This window comes from Carcharhinus amblyrhynchos, chromosome 5 (assembly GCF_965287045.1).
Source record: "Carcharhinus amblyrhynchos chromosome 5, sCarAmb.v2.hapA, whole genome shotgun sequence".
Lineage (NCBI taxonomy): Eukaryota > Metazoa > Chordata > Chondrichthyes > Carcharhiniformes > Carcharhinidae > Carcharhinus > Carcharhinus amblyrhynchos.
Genome location: NC_137328.1, coordinates 122,115,350 through 122,141,731, shown reverse-complemented (window position 1 = coordinate 122,141,731; position 26,382 = coordinate 122,115,350). Strand labels below are relative to the sequence as shown.

The 26,382-nt window shown below is 42.0% G+C and overlaps 1 protein-coding gene across 8 annotated transcripts in view; it reads left to right on the top strand.

Annotated features, from left to right (window-relative positions):
* Positions 1-24,455, top strand: part of htt (huntingtin) — a 216,068-nt gene extending 191,613 nt beyond the window's left edge. For 7 of the 8 annotated variants that reach the window (XM_080189503.1, XM_080189502.1, XM_080189500.1 and 4 more), the window contains 9 exons: positions 525-654; positions 3,659-3,814; positions 4,871-5,061; positions 8,324-8,438; positions 13,752-13,965; positions 15,635-15,740; positions 20,063-20,225; positions 20,868-21,028; positions 22,357-24,455. In XM_080189503.1, the coding sequence (XP_080045629.1) occupies positions 525-654; positions 3,659-3,814; positions 4,871-5,061; positions 8,324-8,438; positions 13,752-13,965; positions 15,635-15,740; positions 20,063-20,225; positions 20,868-21,028; positions 22,357-22,570 (1,450 nt within the window). In that variant the 3' untranslated portion in view covers positions 22,571-24,455. The remainder of the gene's footprint in view (positions 1-524; positions 655-3,658; positions 3,815-4,870; positions 5,062-8,323; positions 8,439-13,751; positions 13,966-15,634; positions 15,741-20,062; positions 20,226-20,867; positions 21,029-22,356) is intronic. The other variant, XM_080189504.1, reaches the window with a different exon arrangement.
* The last annotated feature ends 1,927 nt before the right edge of the window (positions 24,456-26,382 follow it).

Below are 26,382 nucleotides of genomic sequence, written 5' to 3'. Positions count from 1 at the left end.
TATTCCAGAGCAAAGCTTAGGGGAGAACCATTTGAAGGCAAGGCTGGCAATAGTGGGCAATTAACATTGGCGATGTATAGGAGGCTAGAAATTGGAGGAGTGTAGGTATCTTGGAGGGTTGCTGTCCTAGAGGAAGTTTGAGGTAGGGAGGGGTGAGACCATGGAGGGATTTGAAAACAAGGATGAGAAGTTTAAAACTGGGTGTTGCTGGACTAGAAGCCAGTGTAGGTCAGCGAGCATCTCCGACTTAAAACCTCCAGTGTTCTGAACAAATGGGCAGTACCCTGTTTTCACATGATTGCTAAAGCACCTTCTGCGATGTGGCACTCCCTCAGTACTGCACTGGAGTGTCAATGTCAATCATATGCACAACTGCCTGAGGTGAGCTTGCTGTCCGCTGAGCGAAGCTGACTTGCGCAGATAGCACTGATAGGCACACAGGTTGTCATCCATCATCGTTCTGCCACAATATTGTTTCTAGCATCTTTGAATAGCCTTTAATATGCACCACACTTTATTTCCAGGAAGCATCGAGCTGGGGTTGACATTCATTCATGTTCTCAATTCCTGTTGGAACTCTACAGTCAGTGGATCCTTCCCACAAACGCTGGCAAGAAAACTCCCGTTGTCCTGGTCAGTGAGGTGGTGAGATCGGTAAGTGTGGGATCTGATTGTGGAACAGGAACCTTCAATGCACTTCGTAATGCCCAAAGTTTGGTGATTACTTTTCTCTCTGCCCACACTTTGTAGAGCCGCTCAGGTGAATGAGCTAGCTTGTTCCTTTGTGGGTCAGAACCACCTTGTGCTGAGAAAGAAAACTTTCACTAGTATAGTTGTAATTGTGACAGTCAAATGGTACACAGCAAGATCCCACAAACAACATTGTGATAACGGTCAGATGATTTGTTTTTATGCCTAGCAAGTTTGGCAGCATCTGTGGATGGAGGAACAGAGTTAACACATCACATCTGTGACCTTCCTTTAGATTCATCAATTTAAATATGCTTTTCAAAAACAAAGTAGATTCCAGAAGCCAATAAATTCCCAATTTTTGATAAATATTCAATAAGTTATGAGTATTTTTCCATTAAGATCCTGGATTGCGAAGTACTGGATTACAGTCCAGTACATGGAGTACTGTGTCCAGTTCTGAGCATCACAGTTGAGGAAGGATATGAAGGGGCGGGTGTGGAAAGGATTCCCGAGTGTGATTATAGTGTTGAGGTACTTCAGTTACATGGATAGATTGGGGATTGGGCTGTTAGAATCATAGAACCCTACAGAGCTTAAGGAGGCCATTCAGCCCATCAACTTTGCACCGACCTCAACCCCACCCAGGCCTAATTCCGATAACCCCATGGATTTACCCTAACTAGACCCCCTCACACTAAGTGGCAACTTAGCATGGCCAATCCACAAACCCACACATCTTTGGACAATGGGAGGAAACCCACACAGAGACAGGGAGAATGTACAAACTCCACACAGAGACCCAAGCCAGGAATCAAACTCTGGTCCCTGGTGCTGTGAGGTAGCAGTGCTAACCACTGTGCCATCCCTGCTCTCCTTGGAGAGGAGAAAATTGAGTGGCCGATTTGATCATGAGGTATCTAGGCAGAGTGGATGAGGAGGTACTGTTCCCATTGGCAAAAGGGTCGAGAACCAGAAGATACCAATAAGGGTGATTGTTAGAATCAGAAACAACATGAGGGATATCAGCAATGAGTTGTTAGCATCTGAAATGCACTGCCAGAGAGTGGCAGAGCCAGATTCAATCGTGGCTTCTGAAAGGGTTAGCCAATTCTCCAAAGAAACACAATTTGCAGTGCAACTTTCAAAGGCAGGGGAATGGGACTGGATGAGTTTCCCTTAAGGAGAGCTGGGATGTACACAACAGGCTGTATAGCTGCCTTCTGTGCTGTAAACTGTCTATGATTGGGTTTTAAGATGCTGCATTTGTGAAGTGTAAAAGTGGCCTTTTACCCACATTACAGCATCCAGGAGAAGAGACAGCACATACACCGCGATCTCTGGCATGCTAGGGTAATTCTTAGCATACCCAAATGAACTATTGCAGCCAGGATAAATGCAAGTTGGGTGGGATGGAGGATGAGGGTCAGTGGTGTCAATGTGCTACTAATCAGAGTGTAGCCATCACTTCATTAAGAGAATTGTCAGTAAAACCTGTAACATTGAGTTATAAAAACAAATACCCTGGAATACTTGGGGGGAGGGTGGGGTGGTAGTGGTGGTGGGGTTGAGTTCCTTATATATCTGCAGCTCTGAAGTAGAGGCTCACAATAAGACAGCTTGAACCTAAAGACTAATGTAAAGTGATTCTTCCACTATAGCCACCTATCATAGAGTCATGGAGATTTACAGCATGGAAACAGGTCCTTTGGCCCAACTTGTCCATGCTGTCCTTTTTTTTAAAACCCGTAAGCTAATCACAATTGCCTGCATTTGGCCCATATCCTTCTGTACCCATCTTACCCGTGTAACTATCCAAATGCTTTTTAAAAGACAAAATTGTACCTGCCTCTACTACTACCTCTGGCAGCTTGTTCCAGACACTCACCACCTTACGTGTGAAAAAATTGCCCCTTTGGACACTTTTGTATCTCTCCCCTCTCACCTTTAACCTATGCCCTCTAGTTTTAGACTCCCCTATCTTTGGGAAAAGGCATTGACTATCTACCTTGTTAATGAGTAACAGGTAGTTGGTGGGAAGAAAGCTGGAATAATGAAGAGGAGCTCACTGCGTTATTTTGTCCGTTTTCACAGCATATAATTTTTAAAAACTCGGCAGCAGAATGTGAAAGCCGATAAATCCACACTAATCTCCTCAATGTGAGCGGTCTAATCTAAGGTTTAAGCTTCAACATTTAATTTCAAGTAAACTGCCTTGTTCCTTTTTAAAAATGTTTCTGTTTCAGCAGCACTGCGTCCAATCTGACTGTGGAAGCATTTCACTCTTTCTGTTTATCGATGTTGCATGATCTGCTGGGGGGATAATTCTTCCCATCCTGCTTGCCACGGGAATCGTAGCGGGCGGGGAGGGGGTGGACTGTGCAAAGGTCTGCTGATGTGGGTGGGATTTTCTGGTTTTGGGGCGAGCGTGGCCAGAGAATCCCGCCCGCTGTGTATTTCCAGAGTTTTCTGTTTTAATTATGTTTGAGAGCTTTTGACCTTTTGTCTTAATATCTCACGTGGCTGAGTGTTGAGTTTTGTTTGATTAAAGCTCCTGTAAAGCATCCTGATGTGTGATATAAAGGTGATACATAAATGCAAGTTATTTTACAGACAAACTGAATCAGTGTCTGATTTGTGACATTCACTCATATGGTATCCAGTCTGTACCCTGGTCCATTTTTTAAAGAAGACATGCTTTCCTTCCTTTTTTCTGTTAAATTCTTCTCCATTTCTTTACCTCCCTTTTCCAAGACCTTCCATTCTCACCTTTTTCCTTCCTGTTACCATCCCTCAACCTGGAATGTGCAGACATTGGGAATTTCTAATCTTTCTGGATTCTGCTGCAAGTCATGTTCTAACCATTTGACCTGCTGTGAGCTGTACAGATATTTAAAATGCATAAGTGAGACTGAGCTCCCAGTGGAAAGATTTCTTGCAAAGACCGAGATGTCTGTTTTTGTTGTAGCTTTTGGCAGTCTCGGATTTGTTTACTGAGCGGACCCAGTTTGAGATGATGTACAGCACTCTGACGGAGCTTCAGAAAATCCATCCAGCGGAAGATGAGATTTTGAATCAGTATCTGGTCCCCGCCATCTGCAAAGCAGCAGCTGTTCTGGGCATGGTAAGGACAACTGGAGCTTTGACAGTACTGGAGAAGGTTGCAGATAAGTATGTTGAAGTCTGTTGGAAATCCCATTCCTGTCCTGTTTGTAATGAAAAATCTCTGAACTGGACAGAAGTTTCCTTTAGGATTTCGGCTGTAATGTACAAGGGCAACACGGTGGCACAGTGGTTAGCACTCCTGCCTGACAGCTCCAGGCTCCGGTTTGATTCCCAATTTGGGTCGCTGTCAATGTGGAGTTTGCATGTGCTCCCCGTGTCTGCGTGGATTTCCTCCGGGTGCTCCAGTTTCCTCCCACAGTCCAAAGATGTGTGGGTTAGGTGCATTGACCATGCTAACTTGCCCCTTAATGTTCCGGGATGCATAGGTTAGAGGGATCAATGGGGTAAATACGTGGGATGACAGCTCCTGTGGTTTTTCATCCTCCAGTGTCCACATATATCTCCACACATCTCCATTAGTAGACAGTTGGGAGAAATGCCCGAGTAGCCCAGCAAGCCAGTCTCATTCAAACATAGTGCAGCCTACGTCGCCCATCAGTCCATTGGCCTGGGAGGGGCAGTGAAACAGGAAGAAGAGATCGTGGATCACTTTAGGAAATGAACCTGAAAACGTGCCGTGACTTGAGATTTCAGCAACGGGCTGAAGGGCTCACTCTGATCCATTGTCTAACCAGACAGTCCTTGCCTACCAGGAACATTTTTCCTTTGAAGGACTGAGGTGGATCCACAATTAATGCCATTTTCTCCCACTGGAGATTTGGGCAGAGTGCAGTTGTTAAGACAAATGATGGGTGTATTTAAAGTGAAGCTGAATACATTAATGGGTTAGACAGGATTCGAAAGCGATGCCAATTGGGTTAGATGATGGGGAACTGGAACATAAACACCAGGTGGCCTGAATGACCTGTTTGTGTCTCAGCTAAAAAAGAAAACCTACATAAATCTGTTTCGTGTTTTAAAAAAAAATTTGCTTATAAATACAAGAACTTCAAAGCAAAAGGTTAATGTTTTTGCTGGGCTAGATTTATAATTGCCTGGTGTTGCTGTCTTGTAGGATAAGGCCATTGCGGAGCCAGTAAGTCGCTTGTTGGAGACGACAATGCGGAGCACCCACATGCCATCCCGAATAGGAGCGCTGCATGGGATCCTGTACATCCTGGAGTGTGATCTATTGGATGAGACGGCAAAGCAGCTCATTCCAACCATCAGTGTTTACCTGCTGGCCAACCTGCGTGGAATTGCACAGTATGGGATTTATCCTGGTATTTTTGGATGGGTTGCATGTGCCTTGATTTTAGATCTTTTAGGAGAATCTTTCAAGTCAGCGGATAGTGAGATTAAGAATGTTTCTTGCTGTTATGTCTGATTGAAATACATTGTGTTCCAAAAAGGTGGCTGTATTTTATATTTGAAGAGACTGAAGAAGTTAAAACATTACCTTCATTATTGAGATACACGTTGATTTATGTTCACACACTGGTGCTTCCCTTTTGTAGGAAATGTACTCAAAATACTTTAAATCTGTAACTCTACTGTGACTACCTGCTCAATTCATTCCTTCTTATTTAAGGAAGCTTGTATATAATTTGCAATGAAGATTATAAATCCTTAACAATAAGACAGTAAAAAACTACAGATACTGTAAATCTGAACTCAAAGTAGAAAAGAATGTTCAGTACTCCCAGTTTTAACTCATCAATTCTCTCCATAGTTGCTGCTTGACATACTGAGTGGGATCAGTATGCTCTCTCTATTTTGCATCATTCATCTTCCTCTTTTGGGAAAACACATTTCAGCTCTGACAAAGGGACCTTTCGACTTGAAACGTTGGCTTTGTTCTCTCTCCACAGCTTCTGTCAGACCTGCTGAGATTTTCCAGCATGTTTTTGTTTCATGTTTTAGACTCCAATTCAAATGTATTGTTCATTCACAATTTCATTGTGGGTACATTTGCTTATTCATCAACAATCACTTATAAATCAATAATTAACAATGAGAAAGAGAAAAACTACATTGTCTCAAAGATCTGACTCTGATTAAATATACATTAAGAACTATTTCCATGCAGTGCATTGAAAACAATCAGTGGGGCATTAAAGCCATAAAAATTGCAGAAATCAAGTTTCAAATGTGTGAAGATTGAGAGTTCAAGCTCCCTGGCCACAAATCATTACACCACCACCCTTTCCCCTAACCAGAATTTACAAAGAGCATCGATGCCAAAAAAAACAATAAACTGTTTCCATAAGAATGGCTGCAAGAGGAGGAATAAGAGAATTTAAAAAAAGGAGTGCTAGACAGGAAAACAGGACCATGGCTTGAAACTGACATACTTTCAATAGTATACTCATGTTCCACATTGCATAACCTTTGTTTAGCAATGTTGTTGTTCCAGGAAAGGAATGTAACAACATAAATCTGCTTTTAGTCCCATTATGTGAGTGGCAAGGAATAAGATTGGTGGGGGGTTGGAATGAGAGAGAGGATAAGGAAATAGTGTGAAGTTTGAGGTGAATATTGGAATTACTGAACAAAAGAATGGCCGCCTAGGCCAGACTCACCATCCTGGTAGCTGCGTGATACAAGGATAACGGAGCTGTTCGAGCAACCAATCTCTAATCCACCAGTTTGTACCAAAGTCGGAAATGAGACTAAGCAAAATCGCAGTGGTGAGGAGCTTTAGGAAATCGTAGATCCACAGTCACATGTTCCTCTCAAGAAGGTTATACTTATTTATTAAGTGTCATTCCAGTTTATTTTGATTTTTTTTTGCCTTTTTAGCCATGGAAACCATAGCAATATCCTGTCACTGGACCAGCAATGATTCAGAATTCAAATCCTACCACAGCAGCTGGGGAATTTAAATTCAGTTAATAAATCTGTAATTAAGAGCTCCATCACAACGGAGCTTTAAAAAGTCTGGATTTTTTTTAAAAACCCTATAGAGTCAGAGAGGTTTACAGCATGGAAACAGGCTCTTTGTCCCAACTTGTCCAACCTTTTTTTAAACCCAGTTAAGCCAGTCCCAATTGCCTGCATTTGGCCCATATACCCATCTTACCCATGTAACTATCTAAATGCTTTTTAAAAGACAAAATTATACCTGCCTCTACTACTACCTCTGGCAGCTTGTTCCAGACACTCTGCATCCTCTGTGTGAAACGGTTTCCCCTCTGGATCCTTTTGTATTTCTCCCCTCTCACCTTACTAGGCTGATACCAGAGATGAGGGGGTTGGCCTATGAAGAGAGACTAAATAGACTGGGTCTGTACTTGTTGGAGTTTAGAAGGATGAGGGGGGATCTTAGAGACGTATAAGATAATGAGGGGGATGGATAGGGTAGAGGTAGAGAGATTCTTCCCGCTTAGAAAGGATAGCAGGACGAGAGGGCACAGCCTCAAGATAAGGTGGGGGGGGGGGGGGGTGCTGCAGTTTAGATCAGAGTTGAGGAACTTCTTCCCTCAAAGGGTGGTGAATCTCTGGAATTCTCTGCCCATTGAAGTGGTGGAGGCTACCTTGCTAAATATATTTAAGTCACAGGTAGATAGGTTTTTGGTAGGCAAGGGAATTAAGGGTTATGGGGAGAAAGCAGGAAAGTGGAACTGATCCACTTCAGATCAGCCTTGATATTATTGAATGGCGGGGCAGGCTCGAAGGGCTAGATGGCCTACTCCTGCTCCTATTTCTTATGTTCTTATTATGTTCTTAAACCTATGCCCTCTAGTTTTAGACTGCCCTACCTTTGGGAAAAGATGTTGACTATCTGTCTGATCTATGCCCTCATTATTTTACAGACCTGTACAAGATCACCCATAAGTCTCGTACGCGCCAGGGAAAAATGTCCCAGTCTATCCAGCCTCTCCTTGTAACTCAAACCATCAAGTCCCAGTAGCATCCTAGTAAATCTTTTCTCCACTCCTAGTTTAATGATATTCTTTCCATAATACGGTGACCAGAACTGTACACAGTCTTCCAAATGTGCCCTTACCAATGTCTTGTACAACTTCAAGACGTCTCAACTCCTGTATTCAGTGTTCTGACCAATGAAACCAAGCGTGCCGAATATTGTCATCTTCACTCTGTCCACCTGTGACTCTGCTTTCGAAGGGCCATGAACATTACCCCTCAATCTCTTTGTTCTATAAAGTAGAATAAGGAGATCTGTATATAGTTCATAGTCACTGTATGCTAATGTTTGTTAATTGCCTCAATTATTATCTGCTGCCACACTCTACTTGTAGATGATGTTAGCATTACCCACAGATAAATATCTCAATGTCAGGATAAAAACCCATAAATCTATATTTACTCTATCACTTGCTGTTTCTCACAGCTCAGTGCACATGCACAAGAATATGAACTGTTCCAAACAATCATTGATGCAGGTGTTACAGAGGAGGAAAGAATATCTTGTGGTTGTAAAGAATGATTCGTCACATGTAAAATGCCACTGGAAACAGCATCTGATCACATATGATGTTACTGATCAATTGTTTTATCCCTGCAGCTGTGTCAACATCCACAACCAGCAGCATGTGTTGGTGATGTGTGCAACAGCATTTTACCTGATCGAAAACTATCCGCTCGATGTGGGCCATGAATTTACTGCCGGCATTATTCAGGTATTGTTAATTATCTACCTTCCTATGCCCCTCATTATTTTATAGACCTCTATAAGATCACCCCTAAGTCTCCTGTGCTCCAGGTAAAAATGTCCCAGTCTATCCAGCCTTTCCTTATAATAGCCTCCTATCCAGCCTTTCCTTGCCAGCGTTTGGCCATATCCCTCAAAAGCCATCTTACTCATGTAACTAAACGCTTTTTAAAAGACACAATTGTACTCGCCTCTACTATTACCTCTGGCATCTTGTTCCAGACACTCACCACTGTGTGAAAAAGTTCTCCTCTGGACCCTTTTGTATTTCTCCCCTCTCACCTTAAACCTGTGCTATCTAGTTTTAGACTCCTCTACCTTTATGAAAAGATATTAACTATCTAGCTGATCTGTGTCCCTCATTATTTTATAGACATCTATAAGATTACCCTCGAGTCTCCTATATTCCAGGGGGAAAAGTTCCAGACTATCCACCATCTCCTTATAACTCAAACCATGAATTGCCGGTAGCATCCTAATAAATCTTTTCTGCACTCTTTTACTAGTTTAATAATATCCTTTCTATAATAGGGTGACCAGAACTGTACACAGTTTTCCAAGTGTGATCTTACCAATGTCTTGGACAACTTCAACAAGATGCCCCAATTCCTGTATTCAGTGTTGTGACCAATGAAACCAAGCATGCCGAATGCCTTCTAATTTAGATTTAGCTTAAAATGGCCATTAAAGAAATGAACCTAGCCTTGGGGTTCATTTCCAGGGGGAGAGAGAACTGAAAAGCAGAGAAGCTACATTAAACTTGTACAGAATCTTGGTTCAACCACACGTGGAATGTTGTGAGCTCTTCTGGTTCCAGCATTATAAAAAATTGATATGGAGGCATGGCAAAGGTACAAAAAAAGCATTAATCCAAAAGCAAAATGCTGTATTTGCTAGAAATTTAAAGTAAAGCATAAAAAGCTAGAATTACTCAGCAAGACAGGCAGCTTCTGTGGAGAGAGAAGTAGAAATGGATTGATGACATTTCATCAAGTGCACATTCATTTGGATTTTATGAAGTTTAAAAGGTGAATATTGGAATTGGTGAAGCAGTGGCACAGTGGAATTATCACTAGACTAGCAAACCAGAGATCCAGGGTGATGCTCTGGGAACCTGGGTTTGAATCCCACCGTGGCAAATGGTGAATTTGAATTCAATAAAAATCTGGAATTAAAGTCCAGTGATGACCATGAGACCATTGTTGCAGAAACCTATCTGGTTCACTATGCCCTTTAGGGAAGGAAATCTGCGATCCTTACTTGGTCAGGCCTACATGTGGCTCCAGACACACAGCAATGTGGTTGACTCGCAAATGCCTTCTAAAATGGAGGGCAGTTAGCGATGGGTGATAAATGCTGGGCCCAGCCAGCGACACCCACATCCTGTAAAAAAAAAAAATCAATAAATAAATAAATTGCTAGACAAAAGCACAGGGACTGGGGAAGACTCAGGTTCATCTCGTTCATTCACCACTGGCAGCTGCGTGATACCAATATAATGGAGTTGTTGACTAACCAACCGCCATCAGCCATCAATTTAATCAATCATTTGGTAAGGAACCCCAGAAAGATCATCTGATGAAAGGTCATGACCTGAATGTTAAACATTTCCCTTCTCTCAGATGCTACCAAACCTGCTGGGTATTTCTAGCTTTATCTAATTAGAAAATAAGAGCTAGGAGCAGGAGGAGGCCATCTGGCCCCTCGAGTCTACTCTGCCGTCATTCAGTATGATCATGACTGATCTTTTTGTGGACTCAGCTCCGCTTAACCTGCCCGCGCACCATAACCTTTAATATCCTGTTAGTTTAACGTCTGTTGTAGGTAAAATGTTAGAATCCGTCATCAAGGAGGAAGTAGCGAGGCATCTTGAGGGGAACTGCTTGATAGAGCAGACGCAGCACGGTTTCCTTAAAGGGAAGTCGTGTCTGACAAATTTACTGGAGTTCTATGAGGATGTGTCTAGGGCGGTGGATAGAGGAGAGTGGGTGGATGTGGTCTTTCTGGATTTTCAGAAGGCATTTGACAAGGTACCTCAAGAGGTTATTGCAGAAGGTCAGGGGGCATGGAGTTGGGGGTAGGGTGTTAGCGTGGATAGAGGACTGGTTGTCAAATAGGAGGCAGAGAGTGGGGGTCAACGGGTGCTATGCGGATTGGCGGATGGTGACTAGTGGAGTGCCCCAGGGGTCGGTGCTGGGGCCTCAGCTATTTACCATTTATATAGATGATCTGGAGGAGGGAACCGAGTGTAGGGTGTCGAAATTTGCTGATGACACCAAAATTGGTGGAAAGGCAAATTGTGCGGAGGGTGGTGAGAGTCTGCAGAAGGATCTAGATAGGCTGGGCGAATGGGCCAGGAAATGGCAAATGGAATTTAATGTTGGCAAGTGCGAGGTGGTCCACTTTGGTAGGAATAATGGTAGGAAGGATTATTACTTACGTGGAGAAAAACTGCAGCAGGCGACGGTGCAGAGGGACCTCGGGGTCCTTGTGCATGAGTTGCAAAAACTCAGCTTGCAGGTGCAGCAGGTGGTCAGGAAGGCGAATGGGATGTTGGCCTTCGTCGCGAGGGGGATTGAATATAAAAGTAGGGAGGTCTTGCTGCGGCTGTATAGGGCATTGGTGAGGCCGCAGCTGGAATACTGTGTGCAGTTTTGGGCGCCGTACTTACGCAAGGATATGTTAGCCTTGGAGGGAGTGCAGAGGAGGTTTACTAGGCTGATGCTGGAGTTGAGGGGGTTGAGCTATGAGGAGAGGCTGAATAGATTAGGCTTGTACTCGTTAGAGTTTAGAAGAATGAGGGGAGATCTCATTGAGACGTATAAGATGATGAATGGGATGGATAGGATAGAGGTGGAGAGACTCTTCCTGCTCAAAGGATAGTAGGACTAGGGGGCATAGCCTCAAGATAAAGGGGGGCGGTTTAGAACAGAGTTGAGGAGGAACTTCTTCACTCAAAGGGTGGTGAATCTCTGGAATTCTCTGCCCGTTGAAGTGGTGGAGGCTGCCTCGCTAAATATTTTTAAGACGCGGGTTGATGGGTTTTTGATGAGAGAGGGGATTAAGGGTTATGGGGAGAGGGCAGGAATGTGGAACTGAGCCATGACAGATCAGCCATGATCTTATTGAATGGCGGGGCAGGCTCGAAGGGCTAGTTGGCCTACTCCTGCTCCTATTTCTTATGTTCTTATCTTTACAAAAATTTATCCTTGTCTTAAAAAACATTCAATGAGGTAGCTTCAACTGCTTCACTGAACTTTAATTCCAGATTTTTATTGAATTCAAATTCACCATTTGCCACGGTGGGATTCAAACCCGGGTCCCCAGAGCATTACCCTGATTGCTAATCTAGTGATAATTTCAGTGTGCCACTGCTTCACCAATTCCAATATTCACATTTTAAACTTCATAAAATCCAAGTGAATATGCATTCTGATGAAATGTCATCAATCTGAAATGCCATTTCTTTACTTTCTCCACAGATGCTGCCTGATTTGCTGAGTAATTCTAGCATTTATGTTTGACTTCGAGTTTCTAGCAAATGCATCATTTTTGCTTCTGGGTTAAACCTTTTTTTGCACTTTCGCCATGCCTCCATATCAATTTACTGTTGAAAAATTTATCCTGGTCTTAAAAACATTCAACTGGAGCCTCAACTACTTCACTGGGCAGGGAATTCCACAGATTCAGAACCCTTTGTGTGAAGAAGTTCCTTCTCAACTCAGTCCTAAATCTGCCTCCCCTTATTTTGAGGCTATGCCCCCTAGTTCTAGTTTCACCTGCCAGTGGAAACAACTTCCCTGCTTCTATCTATTCCCTTCATCATCTTATATCTTTCTATAAGATCGCCCCCCCCGCACATTCTTCTGAATTCCAATGAATATAGCCCCAGCCAACCCTTTCAACTCTAGAATTAACCTAGTGAATCTCCTCTGCACCCCCTCCAGTGCCAATATATTTTTCTCAAGCAAGGAGACCAAAACTGTACACGGTACTCCAGCTGTGGCCTCACCAGCACCTTATACAGCTACAACATAACCTCGCTGTTTTTAAACTCCATCCCTTTAGCAATGAAGGACAAGATTCCATTTACCTTCTTAATTACCTACTGCACCTGCAAACTAACTCCGAGATTCCTGCACAAGGACACCCAGGTCCCTCTGCACAGCAGCGTGCTGCAATTTTTTACCATTTAAATAATAATCCATTTTGCTGTTATTCCTACCAAAATGGATGACCTCACATTTACCAACATTGTACTTCATCTGCCAGACCCATGCCCACTCGCTCAGATGATCTGTATTTGTCTGCAGACTTTGTGTCCTCTGCACACTTTTCTGTGCCACCTTAATGTCATCTGCCAACTTTGACACACTGCACTTGGTCCTGACCTCCAAATCATCTATGTAAATTGTAAACAATTACAGTCCCATCTCTGGTCCCTGAGACACAGCACTAACTATTCATTTACCCCTAAATACCCATTTACCCCCACTCTTTGCTTTCTGTTAGTTAACCAATCCTCTATCCATGCTAATACGTTACTCCTAATGCTATGCACCTTTATCTTATGTAGCAGACTTTTGTGCAGCACCTTGTCAAATGTGTTCTGCAAAAAAAAAAAATCAATGAAGTTTCAGTTTCAGATTCCTCTGTTCCTTAAATTTCCAGGAAGCCTGAAATTAATCTTCCTCCTCTGATTTCTTCAACTAGCTGTTCTTTAGGTTTCTGCCACCTCCCTGTTACTCCATTGTATGGCTTTTCCTCTCTCCTTGCTAAGCTCCTTTAACTCTGGCAGAGCTGAGAGCTGTGTTCTCTCCCTCTTGTTTCCAAGTTCCATTTGCTATGAATTCAGCTAAACATAATCACAAGGTCTGTCTTTTCTAAAGAAGCCCCTGGTGCTCAGCAACACCTCTTTTTTTTTCCTTCCAAACTCATGTTTACTTTTCACATCATAACCCCTGTCACCTCAATGCAGTCACAGTTTAAAATCAAACCAAAACATGCAACACTTTGTTTAACATGAATCTAACTGGAGTTTTACCCATTCCTACACCAAAAGAGTAAATTGCTCGCTAAAGTTTGTATTTCTAATATCCAACAATACGAACATAAAAACACTTAATTTTATGTCTGCTTTCTGATGTAAGATATTCCAAACTTTCTGAAAGCATAGTGAAGCAAGTATCTGTATTTGATGCTGTTGTCTTCGTAGCCCATTAAGATTTTCTTGTATTTTCAATGTCACATCAGTTGTACCATTTGTGCTTCTGATTTTTAGATGTGTGGAGTAATGGTCTCTGGCAGCGAGGAGTCTACACCGTCCATTATCTACCACTGTGTGTTGCGTGGAATGGAGCGACTTCTACTCTCGGAGCAACTTTCACGTCTAGATGGCGAGGCTCTAGTGAAATTGAGTGTGGACAGATTGAATATGCACAGTCCTCACCGAGCCATGGCTGCCCTGGGACTGATGCTAACCTGCATGTACACAGGTGCTACTATATTGGATTGATGTGTCGCAATGTCACACAATAGCAACTTGCCTCAAGATAGCTGTAAGCTTGAACTAGGAAAGGTTGCCTATTGTTGGGATTATTATCTTCTTGAAGAAGGAATGTAGTTTGTTTATCCTCAAAGGGAAAGATAGTTTCTGTTAACACTTTTACTTGAGCATCTTATTAATGAGCATGCAAGAGATTTTAGTTAACTGTGTGTTGAGGAAGAATGAGTCTGAAGCTAACCTGTACTTTAAAAAAGGTTCATTTCCAAACCAGCAAAGCAAAGAGGTCTATAAAATAATGAGGGGCATAGATCAGCTAGATAGCCAATATCTTCTCCCAAAGGTAGGGGAGTCTAAAACTAAAGGGCATAAGTTTAAGCTGAGAGGAGACATGCAAAAGGGTCCAGAGAGGCAGTTTTTTCACACAGAGGGTGGTGAGCCTCTGGAACGAGCTGTCAGAGGTAGTAGTAGAGATGGGTACAATTTTATCTTTTAGAAAGCATTTTGACAGTTACATCGGTAAGATAGGTATAGAGGGATATGGGCCAAATGCAGGCAATTGAGACTAGCTAGTGGTTTTAAAAAAAAAGGATGGTGTGGTCAAGTTGGGCCAAAGGGCCTGTTTCCATGCTATAACCTTCTGTGACTCTTAAGTCACAGACTCTGCCAGTTCCTCCCAGACACTTGAGTGAACTGGTTTATATAGTCTTGCAAATTCCCTAATCCTTCCCAGTTGGGTACAACTGTGCTTTATTACCAACTTAAAGCAAGTACGTTACTACAGCACAGCTACAACATTAATAGCTTGAGGTTAAATTCCAGAAACTGGAGAACCTAGGGTTGCTCTCATGGACCTCGTAAAGGCAGTCAAGTTATGTGGGCTTTCGCTGGAGTTGGAAATCGAAAAGTGTTCAGTGCTATGGGGACCAATCAGGGAATAGGGTGAATTTGGATAACTCTTTGAAAGAGCCACAATGGCCCAAAAAAAACCTGCATTATAAGATTCTATATAACAAGTTGTGCAGCACAGTGATTAGCACTGCTGCCTTGAAGTGCCAGGGAGCAGAGTTTGGTCACTGTGTGAAGTCTACACATTCTCCTCGTGTCTGTGCGAGTTTCCTCCGGGTGCTCCTGTTTCCTCCCAAAGCCCAAAGATGTATGGGTTAGGTGCATTGGCCATGCTAAATTCTCCCTCGGTGTACCCGAACTGGCGACGAATGTGGTGACGAGGGGATTTTCACAGTAACTTCATTGCAGTGTTAATGTAAGCCTACTTGTGACAATAATTAAACTTTTAACACTTTAAACTAAAATTGATTTTGGTAAATCTAATTGTTTTGTGGCCAGGATATTGTAAAAAGCCAATTACCCCTGCCCAGCAAACCTGCACGAGACTCCATTCTTAAACCATGTGGCTGACTGTGCTCCAGGAATCTATGGATGGGCAGTCAGGCAGCGTACCTCACTCCCAACCCCAAAATCAATTAAACATCTCCAGATTGTTTCTTTCCTTTTATTAGAAAGATTACCCAGAATCAAATTTAATATGAGTAATGGGTCAGCACTGCAAATTTCCTTTCTAAAACAAAACAACAAAGATGTGTATGTTTCTATGTATATATAATTGATGAAAGTCTGAATTTTTTTTGTGTTGTGACCAGGCAAAGAAAAGAGCAGCCCTGGTCGGAGTTCAGAAACTGAGAGCACCGCTCCTGACAGCGAGTCCGTTATTGTTGCAATGGAGCGGGTTTCTGTTCTCTTTGACAGGTAAGATTCCCAATCCGGTTGGTTCACAGAAGTTTAACTGTTAAAGAAGTATTTACCCAACCGCTGCTTCTGTGTCTCCATTTACTGCACTCTAAAGCTAACCTTCAATGTCTCCATTCTCCTGTTGAAGCCTGTCACAATCTGTCTCTTGACTGAGACTGTTGAATATTGGGAAGTCTAAACTGTTGTCTGCAATGTCCACGCCGAGGGCTCCATTCCATGGTCAGTGACACCTTCGTTCTCCCTAACCACTGTCAGAGGCTGAATCAGACTTTTCACAGCCAACGCACTTATTTGACCCTGAGCTGAGCCTTTGTCTCCATATTCTACCCATTGATAAAAGATGCAGAAGCAACATGAGAAACTTCTATTTTTGTATAGCGAGTCGTGATCTGGAATGCATGCCCAAAAGGTTGATGGAAAAGATTCAGTCGTAACATTAAGAAAGGTATTGGATAAAGACTGAAGGGGACATATTCACAGGAGTATGGGAAAAAGAGCAGGGGAGTGGGAATAGTTGTATAACTTGAAGAGCTGGAACAGGCAGGACAGGCCCCACCAAATGGCCACCTCTTGTGCTCCATCATACAATCTCTGAGGCTACTCTCTTCCACCTCCATGACATTGCTTATCTCCATCTCTACCTCAACTCATCAACTGCTAAAATTCTCATCCAGGCTTGTGTTACCTCTACATGCAACTATGTCTGCACAGCTTTCATCCTTGCACCCTCTGTAACTGTGAGCTTATCCAATGTTCTATTGTCTGTATCCAAACTTGTGCCAAGTCCCATTTGCCCATCACCCTCCAGGTTGACGTACCCTGGCAGTGGCTTTATTTTAAAATTCTCATCCTTGTTTTCAAATCTCTCCATGACCCCACTGCTCTCTATCCCAGCAAACACTTCTGGCCCTACAACCAATGTATCCTTTAATTTATTTTTGTTTTGTAGTGCTCATCCTATTCCTTTAACTCTGTGGGCCCTTTAAGTTTTTTGTGCAGCCGTGCACACACGGTAACTTAAAGAGGACGATTGGTGGGTTGGTACAAGACAGAATAGCTTAGGGAAAACATTAAGTATAACCCTGAATTCTGGCCTCTTTCAGTTTTTATTGCAGCATCAGCGTGGCTATACCTTTGGCTATCTATGCCTTAAACTCTGGAATTCCCTCCTTGTTTCTAGTGGGTGATTATTAAAGAGCTACAAGTCTGTGATTTAAAACTGGGTTTAAACTAGTTCTACTCATTTCCCATCGGTTGTGAGGATGTATCTCCTGTCCAGTCCACTCCAGCATTCTCTAAATTGCCCTTTTGTTGAAGAGCTTTTTTTGGGGATATTTGGATTTAAACAGGTGGGTTTTGCTGTGGAATACAAAGAGATTTGAGTAGGTCAGCTGAGTAAATATACCCTGTCATGTATAACAGCTGGGTGTCTGCGGTGCAGAGCTGTCTATTGAACAGTGGACAACATAGAAGGGCTCTGTGGAGTGAATAGCACATTCATCAAAGGACAAAATAGAGGCTTTCTGTCAGGAGCTGAGGCTCTTTCACAGTGGGAACCGTGGCACACCCGGTACCAAAGTCAATGAATATGGAAAGTATAATGTAGAAGTATGAAGACTTGTTCTGTGAACTTTCTGTCTGCAGTTCACTTTTAAAAGTCACTCTATGTTGATGGAAACAAAATACTATTCAGAAGGACGTTCTGTGCTTGAGGGAATAAAGACTTATAGTAACTTAGTACTCAAATGTTTAGGATTAAAAGGCACTGTTTCTGAATTTGGCCATACACAACTGAACGGTAACGATCGTCTTGTACATATGGAACAATTTTTAACCTTCCCAACAGTGCATCAATTATTTCATAGACCAAGCAAGTTGCAGCAAATGGCAGTCAGGTTTTTTTTTGAACAGTGCTAACTTCTTTAGAATTAAATCCTATGCTGCTTAAAGGCAAAAACAACTACTCAAGCTCTCCTGATGGCTGAGTGGCTAATTGTACTCTTGGGTCTATAGCACTGAGTTATATAGAACAGGAAGATCCCCTGAGTCATACCATATTACAAAGGCTAGCAGCATACTGGAAAATTGGGAAGCTTTAAAAGATCAACAAAGGGTCACTAAAAAAGTAATAAAAGGAGCAAAAGGTAAATTATGAAAGAAAACTAGTGCAAAATAGAAAAATGGACAGCAAAACTTCTATAAGTATGTAAAAAAAAGAGAGTAGCTAAAATGAGCATTGGTTCCTTGGAAGATGAGGCTGGGGAGTTAATAGTGGGGAACACAGAAATGGCTGAGACACTAAATCAATATTTTGCCTCAATTTTCACAGTGGAGGACACGTGTACCATCCCAATAGTAACAGCTAATGTAGAGGTTCTAGAAAGGGAGGAATTTAGAACTATCATCCTCCCTAGGAGAATAGTACTGAGCAAAGTCTTGGAGTTGAAGGTAGGCAGGTCCCCAGGGCCTGATGGCCTACATCCTTAAAGGAAGTGGCCTTGGAGATAATGGATCCATTGGTTACTATGTTCCAAAAATTTCCTGGATGTGAGAACGTTCCTGGTGGATAGGAAAAATGCAAATATATTCAAGACAGAAGGGAGGCAAAGGTAGAAAACTATAGGCTAATGAGTTTAACATCTGTCATTGGGAAATTATTAGAATCCATTATTACAGAAGTAACAACAGGACAGTTGGAAAGTCAAATTTCAATCCATCAGAGTCAGCATGGTTTCATGAAGGGTAAATCATGTTTGACTAATTTTCTTGGTCGTTGAAGATACTTTTTAGTGACTCTTTTATCTTTAAAGCTTCCCAAGGTGGATAATGTAGATCCTGTAGATGTATATCTGCACTTCCACAAGGCATTTGATAAGGTGCCTCACAAAAGATTAATACAAAGTCGGTTCCTGTAGGATTAGGGTAATTTATTAGTTTGGCTAGAAGATTGGCTAACCAACAGAAAACACAGTGGGGATAAATGGGTCTTTTCTGGTTGGCAAGATGTAACTAGCGGGGTGCCACAGAATTCGGTCCTTGGGGTCCCAACTATCTACAATCCATATTAATGACTTGGATGCAGGGATAGTACCTCCCATAGCCAAATTTGCAGATGACGCTAAATTAGGTGGGATAGTGAACTGCAATAATGAAATAAATTTACATATGGATAGCTTAAGTGAAAGGGGCAAAAGATGACAGATGGAGCTTAATGTGGATAAGTGTGAGGTTATCCATTTCGGTAGGAAAAATACAAAGGCAACTAATTATCTAAATGGAGAGAAAATATGGGGTGCTTCAGTGCAGAGGGATCTGAGTATCCTTGTGCATGAATCGCAGAAAACTAGAATGCAGGTACAGCAGGTAGTAAGGAGGCCAGTGTCTAGTGACATTTCAAAATATTCAGTGCCAGGAGCCTTATTATTTGTCATGTACGTAAATGATATAGGTGATGTGAGGGAAGTGATGAGTAAGTTTGCAGATGACACCAAGATTGGCAATGTGATTAGTGGTGAAGAAGGTGGTTGTAAGTTGCAGGAAGATGTAGATGGGTTGGTCAGATGGTGTTTAATCCTGATAAGTGACGAGTAGATACTCCCTTGTTACTACTTCCAAAGTGCATTAAAGAGTGGCAGGGCACTTGGAAGCTCGCTTGGAAGATGGATATTAGGGTTTTTATTCACATATCCCTAAAGGCGGCAGAGCAGGTGAATAGGATAGGTAAGAAGACATATGGAGGACTTGCTTTTATCAGTTGTAGCATAGAGTACAAGGACAAGGAGGTTACGCCACAACTGGAGTGCTCTGTGCAGTTCTGGTTGCCTCACTGTAGGAAGGATGTCATTGCACAAGAAGGGATGAAGCATTTGAGCGATAAGGAGAGACTGGATGGGCTTGGGTTGTTTCCTCTGGAGCAGAAAAGCTGAGGGGGAACATGATTGGGCTGTAGAAGATTGTGAGGGCTGTGGAAGCAGCTGTTCCTCTTGGGTGAGATCAGTACGAGGGGGAATAGTTTTAGGGTGAGGGGCAAGAGATTCTGGGGGGATTTGAGAGAAAAGCATTTCACTTGGTGGTGAGAATCTGGAATGTGCTGCCTGGGAAGATTGTGGAGGTTAGAAACCTTACAACCGTTTAAAAAGTATTTGGATGAGCACTTGAAACATTTGAGGCTATGGGATAAGTCAGAAAAATGGGATTAGCATACTTATTATTGGTGCAGACTCGATGGGCCGAAAGGTCTTTTCTGTTCTATATGACTAAGTCTTTGGGCACCTTTTTAGAGATAATTGAGTATTTTTGCTCTCCCAATTCTTGTTTAGGATCAGGAAAGGCTTCCCCTGTGAGGCTCGGGTTGTGGCACGGATCCTTCCTCAGTTCCTTGATGACTTCTTCCCACCTCAAGACGTGATGAACAAGGTTATTGGAGAATTTATTTCCAATCAGCAGCCTTACCCACAGTTCATGGCCACAGTGGTTTACAAGGTATTCTGCTTTCTTTGTCGAACTTACCAGCGTAGAAACAAGTCATGCAGCCATCTGAGCCAGTCTAAATGCTGTATGCAAGCTACCTCCTGCCTGACCTTATCTCACTGTGTCAGTATATCATTTGTTCCTTTCTCCCTTGGGTACCAGCTTCTTAACAAAGTTAATTCAACGTCTAAACCAATTTTCCACAGAAAAACACAGCATAAAGTAAATGTTTGTGTAAAATACAGAAATAATATGAAATGTGGGCCATACAATCATAAGGTTTTTCTTGCAAATGAAGTCCCTTAACGTAGGCATTTGTGTGATTGTTTTCGATGACTCCTTTCCTTCTTGTGGTCCCATGCTGTGATTTCACAGGAGTACCAGCCTTAGAAGGAGAATAACGGCAGGTGGCCCAGCTATGCTGCTTGGCCTCTGATATTCAGGAGGTGGATGAGAATAAGCTGGACTCTCACACCCTGTCCTGCTGAACATGATATCTCAGAGGTATTGAGCTAGTGAATGTGGTGAGGCTGTTGCATCAGAGCTGCTTGCACATGTGTTCTGTGGTGTTACGAGTTCGCTTTCCTGAACCATTGGAGTTATTGAACTGTTGCCTCCTGAATTCAGAGGTTCTGTGTGTTCTTCCTTTTGCAGGTGTTTCAGACTTTACATAATACTGGACAGTCTTCCATGGTGAGAGACTGGGTGATGCTGTCGCTCTCAAACTTCACGCAGAGAACACCAATAGCAATGGCCATGTGGAGCCTTTCCTGTTTCTTCGTCAGTGCTTCAACCAGTGCATGGATCTCAGCTCTGTATCCTTGTTAACTATTGATGTGCTTATAGGATTACGGACACTAGAAGGGAAACCAGATTGTAAATCTCAGTCTGGTGTATGTTTCATGATCTGCCATTTTCATAGAATCCTACAGTACAGAAGGAGGCCATTTGGCCCATCGTTCTGCATTGACCACAATCCCACCTAGGCCCTATCCCCATAACCCCTCATATTTACTTGCTAATGCCGCTGATGCTAGGGTTAACTTAGCAGGGCCAGTCAACCTAACCTGCACATGTTTGGACTTTGGGAAGAAACCAGAGCATACAGAGGAAACCCATGCAGTCACAGGGAGAACGTGTAAACTCCACAATGGCATAGTGGTTAGGGACTGTTACTGAGTTCTGCCAAAGGTATAGACACTGGAGTGTTTGAGATGGGCAACAGTGTCTTAGGGATTTGACAGGCGTTGAGTCATCAAAATGCCATGGAGAGACGAATAAACCTATCCCTTGTATGGAATAAGTTACCCCAGCATTGTAAGCTGCAACAGTGACATCACTTCAGAAATATGTATTAGACGTAAAGCACTTTGGGAAGTCCTGAGGTTGTGAATGATGCTACATAAATTAACATCTTTGCATTCTAGTTTTTAATCACTCAGTGAAGACACCCTTTTGTTTACTCTTGCATCGTCTGGGGTATTTGGTGGGGTTCTAGTGGGCGCGTGGTGACCTTGTCAAAGGCCTTGCTGAAGTCCATGTAGACAACATCCACTGCCCTGCCCTCATCAATTCACCTCAAAGGGATGAGCAAGAAAGGTACACCAGGCTCCTTGAGCAGTAATGAGTTAATAACTGGATAATCTATTTTGGTCATGTTGATTGAGAAATAAATTTTGGTAAAGACACCGTAGAGAATTCCACTGCTTCTCTTCAACATAATGCCATGGTAGATTTTACATCCACCTGAAAAGGAAGATCTCAGTTTTAATACTATAATCCATATTGTCTAATTAATGATACCTCTACTAATGTCTCAGTATTGTAGCGAAGTGTCAGGCTGAGATTATGTATCCATGAGATTTGAATCCACCATCTTTTGACTCTGCACTATCCAATGAGCTAAGGCCCACAAGATATTTGAATTTTGGGGGCTGTTCTAACAGAGAGATTGTGAATGTTTTGTGAAGTATAAAAGTAGTGGTTAAAGGAAAGCAATGTGCTGCTTGAGCTTCAGGTTGGAATTGTAGTTGACTTGATGCAGATTATTTGAAAAGGTCAGAAAACTAGTCTAAATCTAACATGACCCCAGTGCCATTACAGAGCAGATCATGGTGAAATTATTTCTTAACTACACAATCAGCCTCCCCCACATTATCAGCCGTATGGGTAAGGCTGAGCAAGTGGATATCAATCTCTTCTGCTTGTTGGCCATGGACTTCTACAGGAAACAGATTGATGAGGAGTTGGATCGCCGTGCGTTCCAGTCGGTCTTTGAAATGGTGGCGACTCCTGGCAGCCCCTATCACCAGCTGTTGACCTGCTTGCGAAGTGTTCACCAGGTTGAGCAGTGCTGATTTGCAGTGTCTGGGGACTTGACATGTGGAGAGGACTTCTTAAACACGGTGGGCGTATACAGTGGGATGGGACAGAACGCAAGAGTCCCTTTGCAGAAATCTCAGTATTCTCAAGTCACACTCCCAGCATGTTCCTTCCAAATGTTCTGACACTTCAGTTACTTGTTGTAATGTGGTTGTATGTCTAATTTAGTGCATATAATCACAAAACATTAATCTTCTCAGGATGTAAGATGTGGTAATATAAGTAAAACTTGTCTTTTAACCGAAGATTTATATATCATGTAAAGTATGTACAATTGTAAAACCTGTGATGCATGAATTTATCCCATAATTTGCAATGAACAAAACCACTATGTTGAATGTCTTCTATGTCTATCTGTCCTTGGCTGTGGATGAAGTCTGAGTGCGGTTTAAAAACAGGTGTGACTGGAGTATGAGTGAATATTTATTTTGATTTGGTGCGGGCCCATAACGCAGCATTGAGTTCACAACTTCCATCAAACGGCATTTGATTTCTTAATGAAATAGTGTGTCTATCTATGTACTATACAAAGAAAAATATATTTATTATTAGCTGTGAAGTTAAAGACATATCATGATCTGGTATTCAGATCATATTTGAGAAAGGGCAAAATGAACCAATTCTATCAAGATGACGTATTCAGTGGAAAATGAAGTTTAGCACGTCGGTTTGATATGAGGTTAAACATTACAGCAAGTCAAGAGTTTATTACTATTTGTCATCTCAACACGAGTCTGTGTTCAAATGAGTCTATGTTTTTCATATCAGAACTGTCATAACATTTCCAAACTTTTTTTTGTCATTTGTGTGGCTAAATTGTTTGAGAATGAGATCAGATTAGAATAACACAGCTATGATGGACTACTATAGCAAAACATACAAAACGTTAACAAACTAAACTTGAGCTGTTTTTGTGACGGTTTGATTCATTTGCAATTACTCTTTTTTTTTCCAAATCTAAAATATGAAGTGCAATTGAACGTATAAAATGAAAAGATGATCCTTGGCTAATCATGCATTTACTGATTTGAAATCATTACTTGAGTCATAATTCCAGTTTGGGTGTTTTGGGACAGAATCAATCTTAAAAATGCTTCAGTAAAGCAATAATCTTGTTTTTTATATAGGGTTTGTAGTCCTGTTGCTATCCACGTCAGGCATTCTCATGTTTTGTTCAGATGAATGTGTGTGAATGCGCCTTTTCATATCTTCTTCCACATGTCTAATACTGGGACAGACACTTGCTTGGTTGCACATGTTGATGAGAACATTGAACGAAATGGCAGGGTCACCAGGTTCATTTAAGTCTGATGCAGTTTACTTGATGTTTCAGTTGTGGGATGAGAGTTGGTGGTTAGGAGATGGGTGGGCAGGAGTGGGAAGGGAACTTGAATTTTCACTGTACTTTCCAAATTTAGCGCTGTACATCTTGTGCTTCTGCCATGTTCTGGCAATGTGATTTAAATATTGCCGACAACAGTATCTAACAAACTTAGACTTAGCCAGTAGGATAAGTTCTTACCATTACTCGTGGTCTACATTGTGACAACCTCCTGCCACTGAGTGTCATACTGTTGCTGTGTCCCGTGTTAGACTGTCTATTTTTATTTATATATATGTATACATATATATAGAGCTGAACAAACTGTCAATTGTAATACAGGTACGGTGGAGCTGCTTTAAATTCCACAGAGACTCTTGATCTGACAATGTTTATACAATGGCTATGACAGACACATGGCTAGAGCCCTTGTATTAAGTGTTAGTCCTCATAGTACCCATTAAAACATAACTGAAATGTTGCATTTTAATTCTAAATGACTTAATTTGCACTTTGAAAAATAAAAGAACTTGCTGAAACATGGTGCATATAATTTGTGACCTATTGTGTCCTGGACTGAGAAAAGAAAGAAATGTTTCTGTACACTATCTCATTTTAAACTTAAAGCAAGGTTTGCCTTACTGATCGCCTCCTGTGTTGGCGCACACAAACCTTTCATTTTAAAAAAAAAAGTAAGATTGATGATGTTGCTATTGACATCCTGTCATTTACATGAGATGGGCATGCAGCAAATCCATTTGATAGTTTCACATGGTGCACACTTATTGATGGCTGAAGAGATTAATCTGTGAGGGACAGGTTATTCCACTAATGCCACATTTGAGATGATTATAGGGTATCATTATACCTTGCTGTTTTTGGAACTGGTGCAGTGTTGCTGCTGAACAAAGTAGTGCACCCTGGCCCACAGATAATTTTGTGATTTCCCAATGTTGTTGGGCTAACATCTTCCACATAAAATCAATGTTTAGGGCCTTCATGTCATATTTGAGCGTACCTGAAAGAGAGTTTGGGGTTCCAACTGATCTAAGGTCAAGACTGTAAGATGTAGGAGCAGAAGTAAGCAATTTGGCCCATCGAGTCTGCTCCACTCGTCAGTGAGATCATGACTGATCTGATGATAATCTTCATTTAACTTTCCCACTTTATCCCTTTGAGTCCCTTACTGATTAAAAATCTGTCCATCTTAGCCTTGAACTTAATCCAACCTCTGCAGTCAAGAATTGCACAAATTCACGACCGTCTGAGAGAAGAAATTCCTCCTCATCTCTGCTTTAAATGGTCGACCCCTTTATTGAGATTATAGTAAGAAGTCTCAAAACACCAGGTTAAAGTCCAAAAGGTTTATTTGGAGTCATGAGCTTTTGTAGTGCTGCTCCTTCATCAGGTGAGACACTCCTACCCACCCCAGTCCAATGTTGGCATCTCCACATCATGGCTACCATTGACACCGCAAACCGCTGGTTCAAAGTGGAGAGGATTTCCAAGAAAGTCATGCATATTGTCTGAGATTAAAGCCTCTGGTCTTTAACTCTCCCACAAGGGGAACAATATGGCTCAATAAGATCACCCCTCATTCTTCTAAACTCCAGTGAGTACAGGCCCAACCTACCCCAAGATTTGTTTACAATTCTTGTCCACTAAATTAGTGATTGCATGCTTTACAGATTGTTGAAAAGGAAGAATAGCACTTCACTGATCTTAATGCTGTTTAAAAAAAGCCTGGGACACAAAACAATGCCCATTGGTTCTGTGGGAAGCACAATTCATCCATGTCCCATTTGAGTTGCATGCTCATTGTGTTCAAAACCAACAGTATTCAAAATTAATTTTTTACCGTATCTGGGCAAAATACAATAAGATAACTGTCAAATAGTTAATTTCTGCATGAACATTAAAAATGCCCACTGGTCAGCATACAATAGCACTGTTGCCTCAAAGTGGCAGGGACCCGTGTTCGATTCCCAGTTTGGGTCACTCTGGAGTTTACATGTTCTCTCTACATCTACGTGAGCTTCCTCCAGGTGCTCCGGTTTCCTCCCACAGTCCGAAAGACTGGTTAGGTGTATTGGTCATGCTAAATTCTCCCTCTGTGTACCCAAAAGGTGTCAGAGGGTGGCAACTAGGGGATGCTTACAATGCAGTGTTAATGTAAGCCTCCTTGTGACACAAATAAACTTTAAATGTAAACTTTAATAGTTTGCCAAAAATATACTCTAGAGAAAAAGTGGCCTGATAGAATTTAAATAATAAAATGGTTTGATAGGATAATCATAGTGAAAATGTTTGTACTTGTGAGGGAGATCGAAACTAAAGGCTGTAAAAAAAAAAATAAGGTAGTCACTAATAAATCCAGTAGGCAATTTTTTTGAACACAGACGGTAGTGAATGTTTGCAATGTGCTGCCCGGGGAAGTGGTAGGAGCACATGTGATAGTGGCATTTA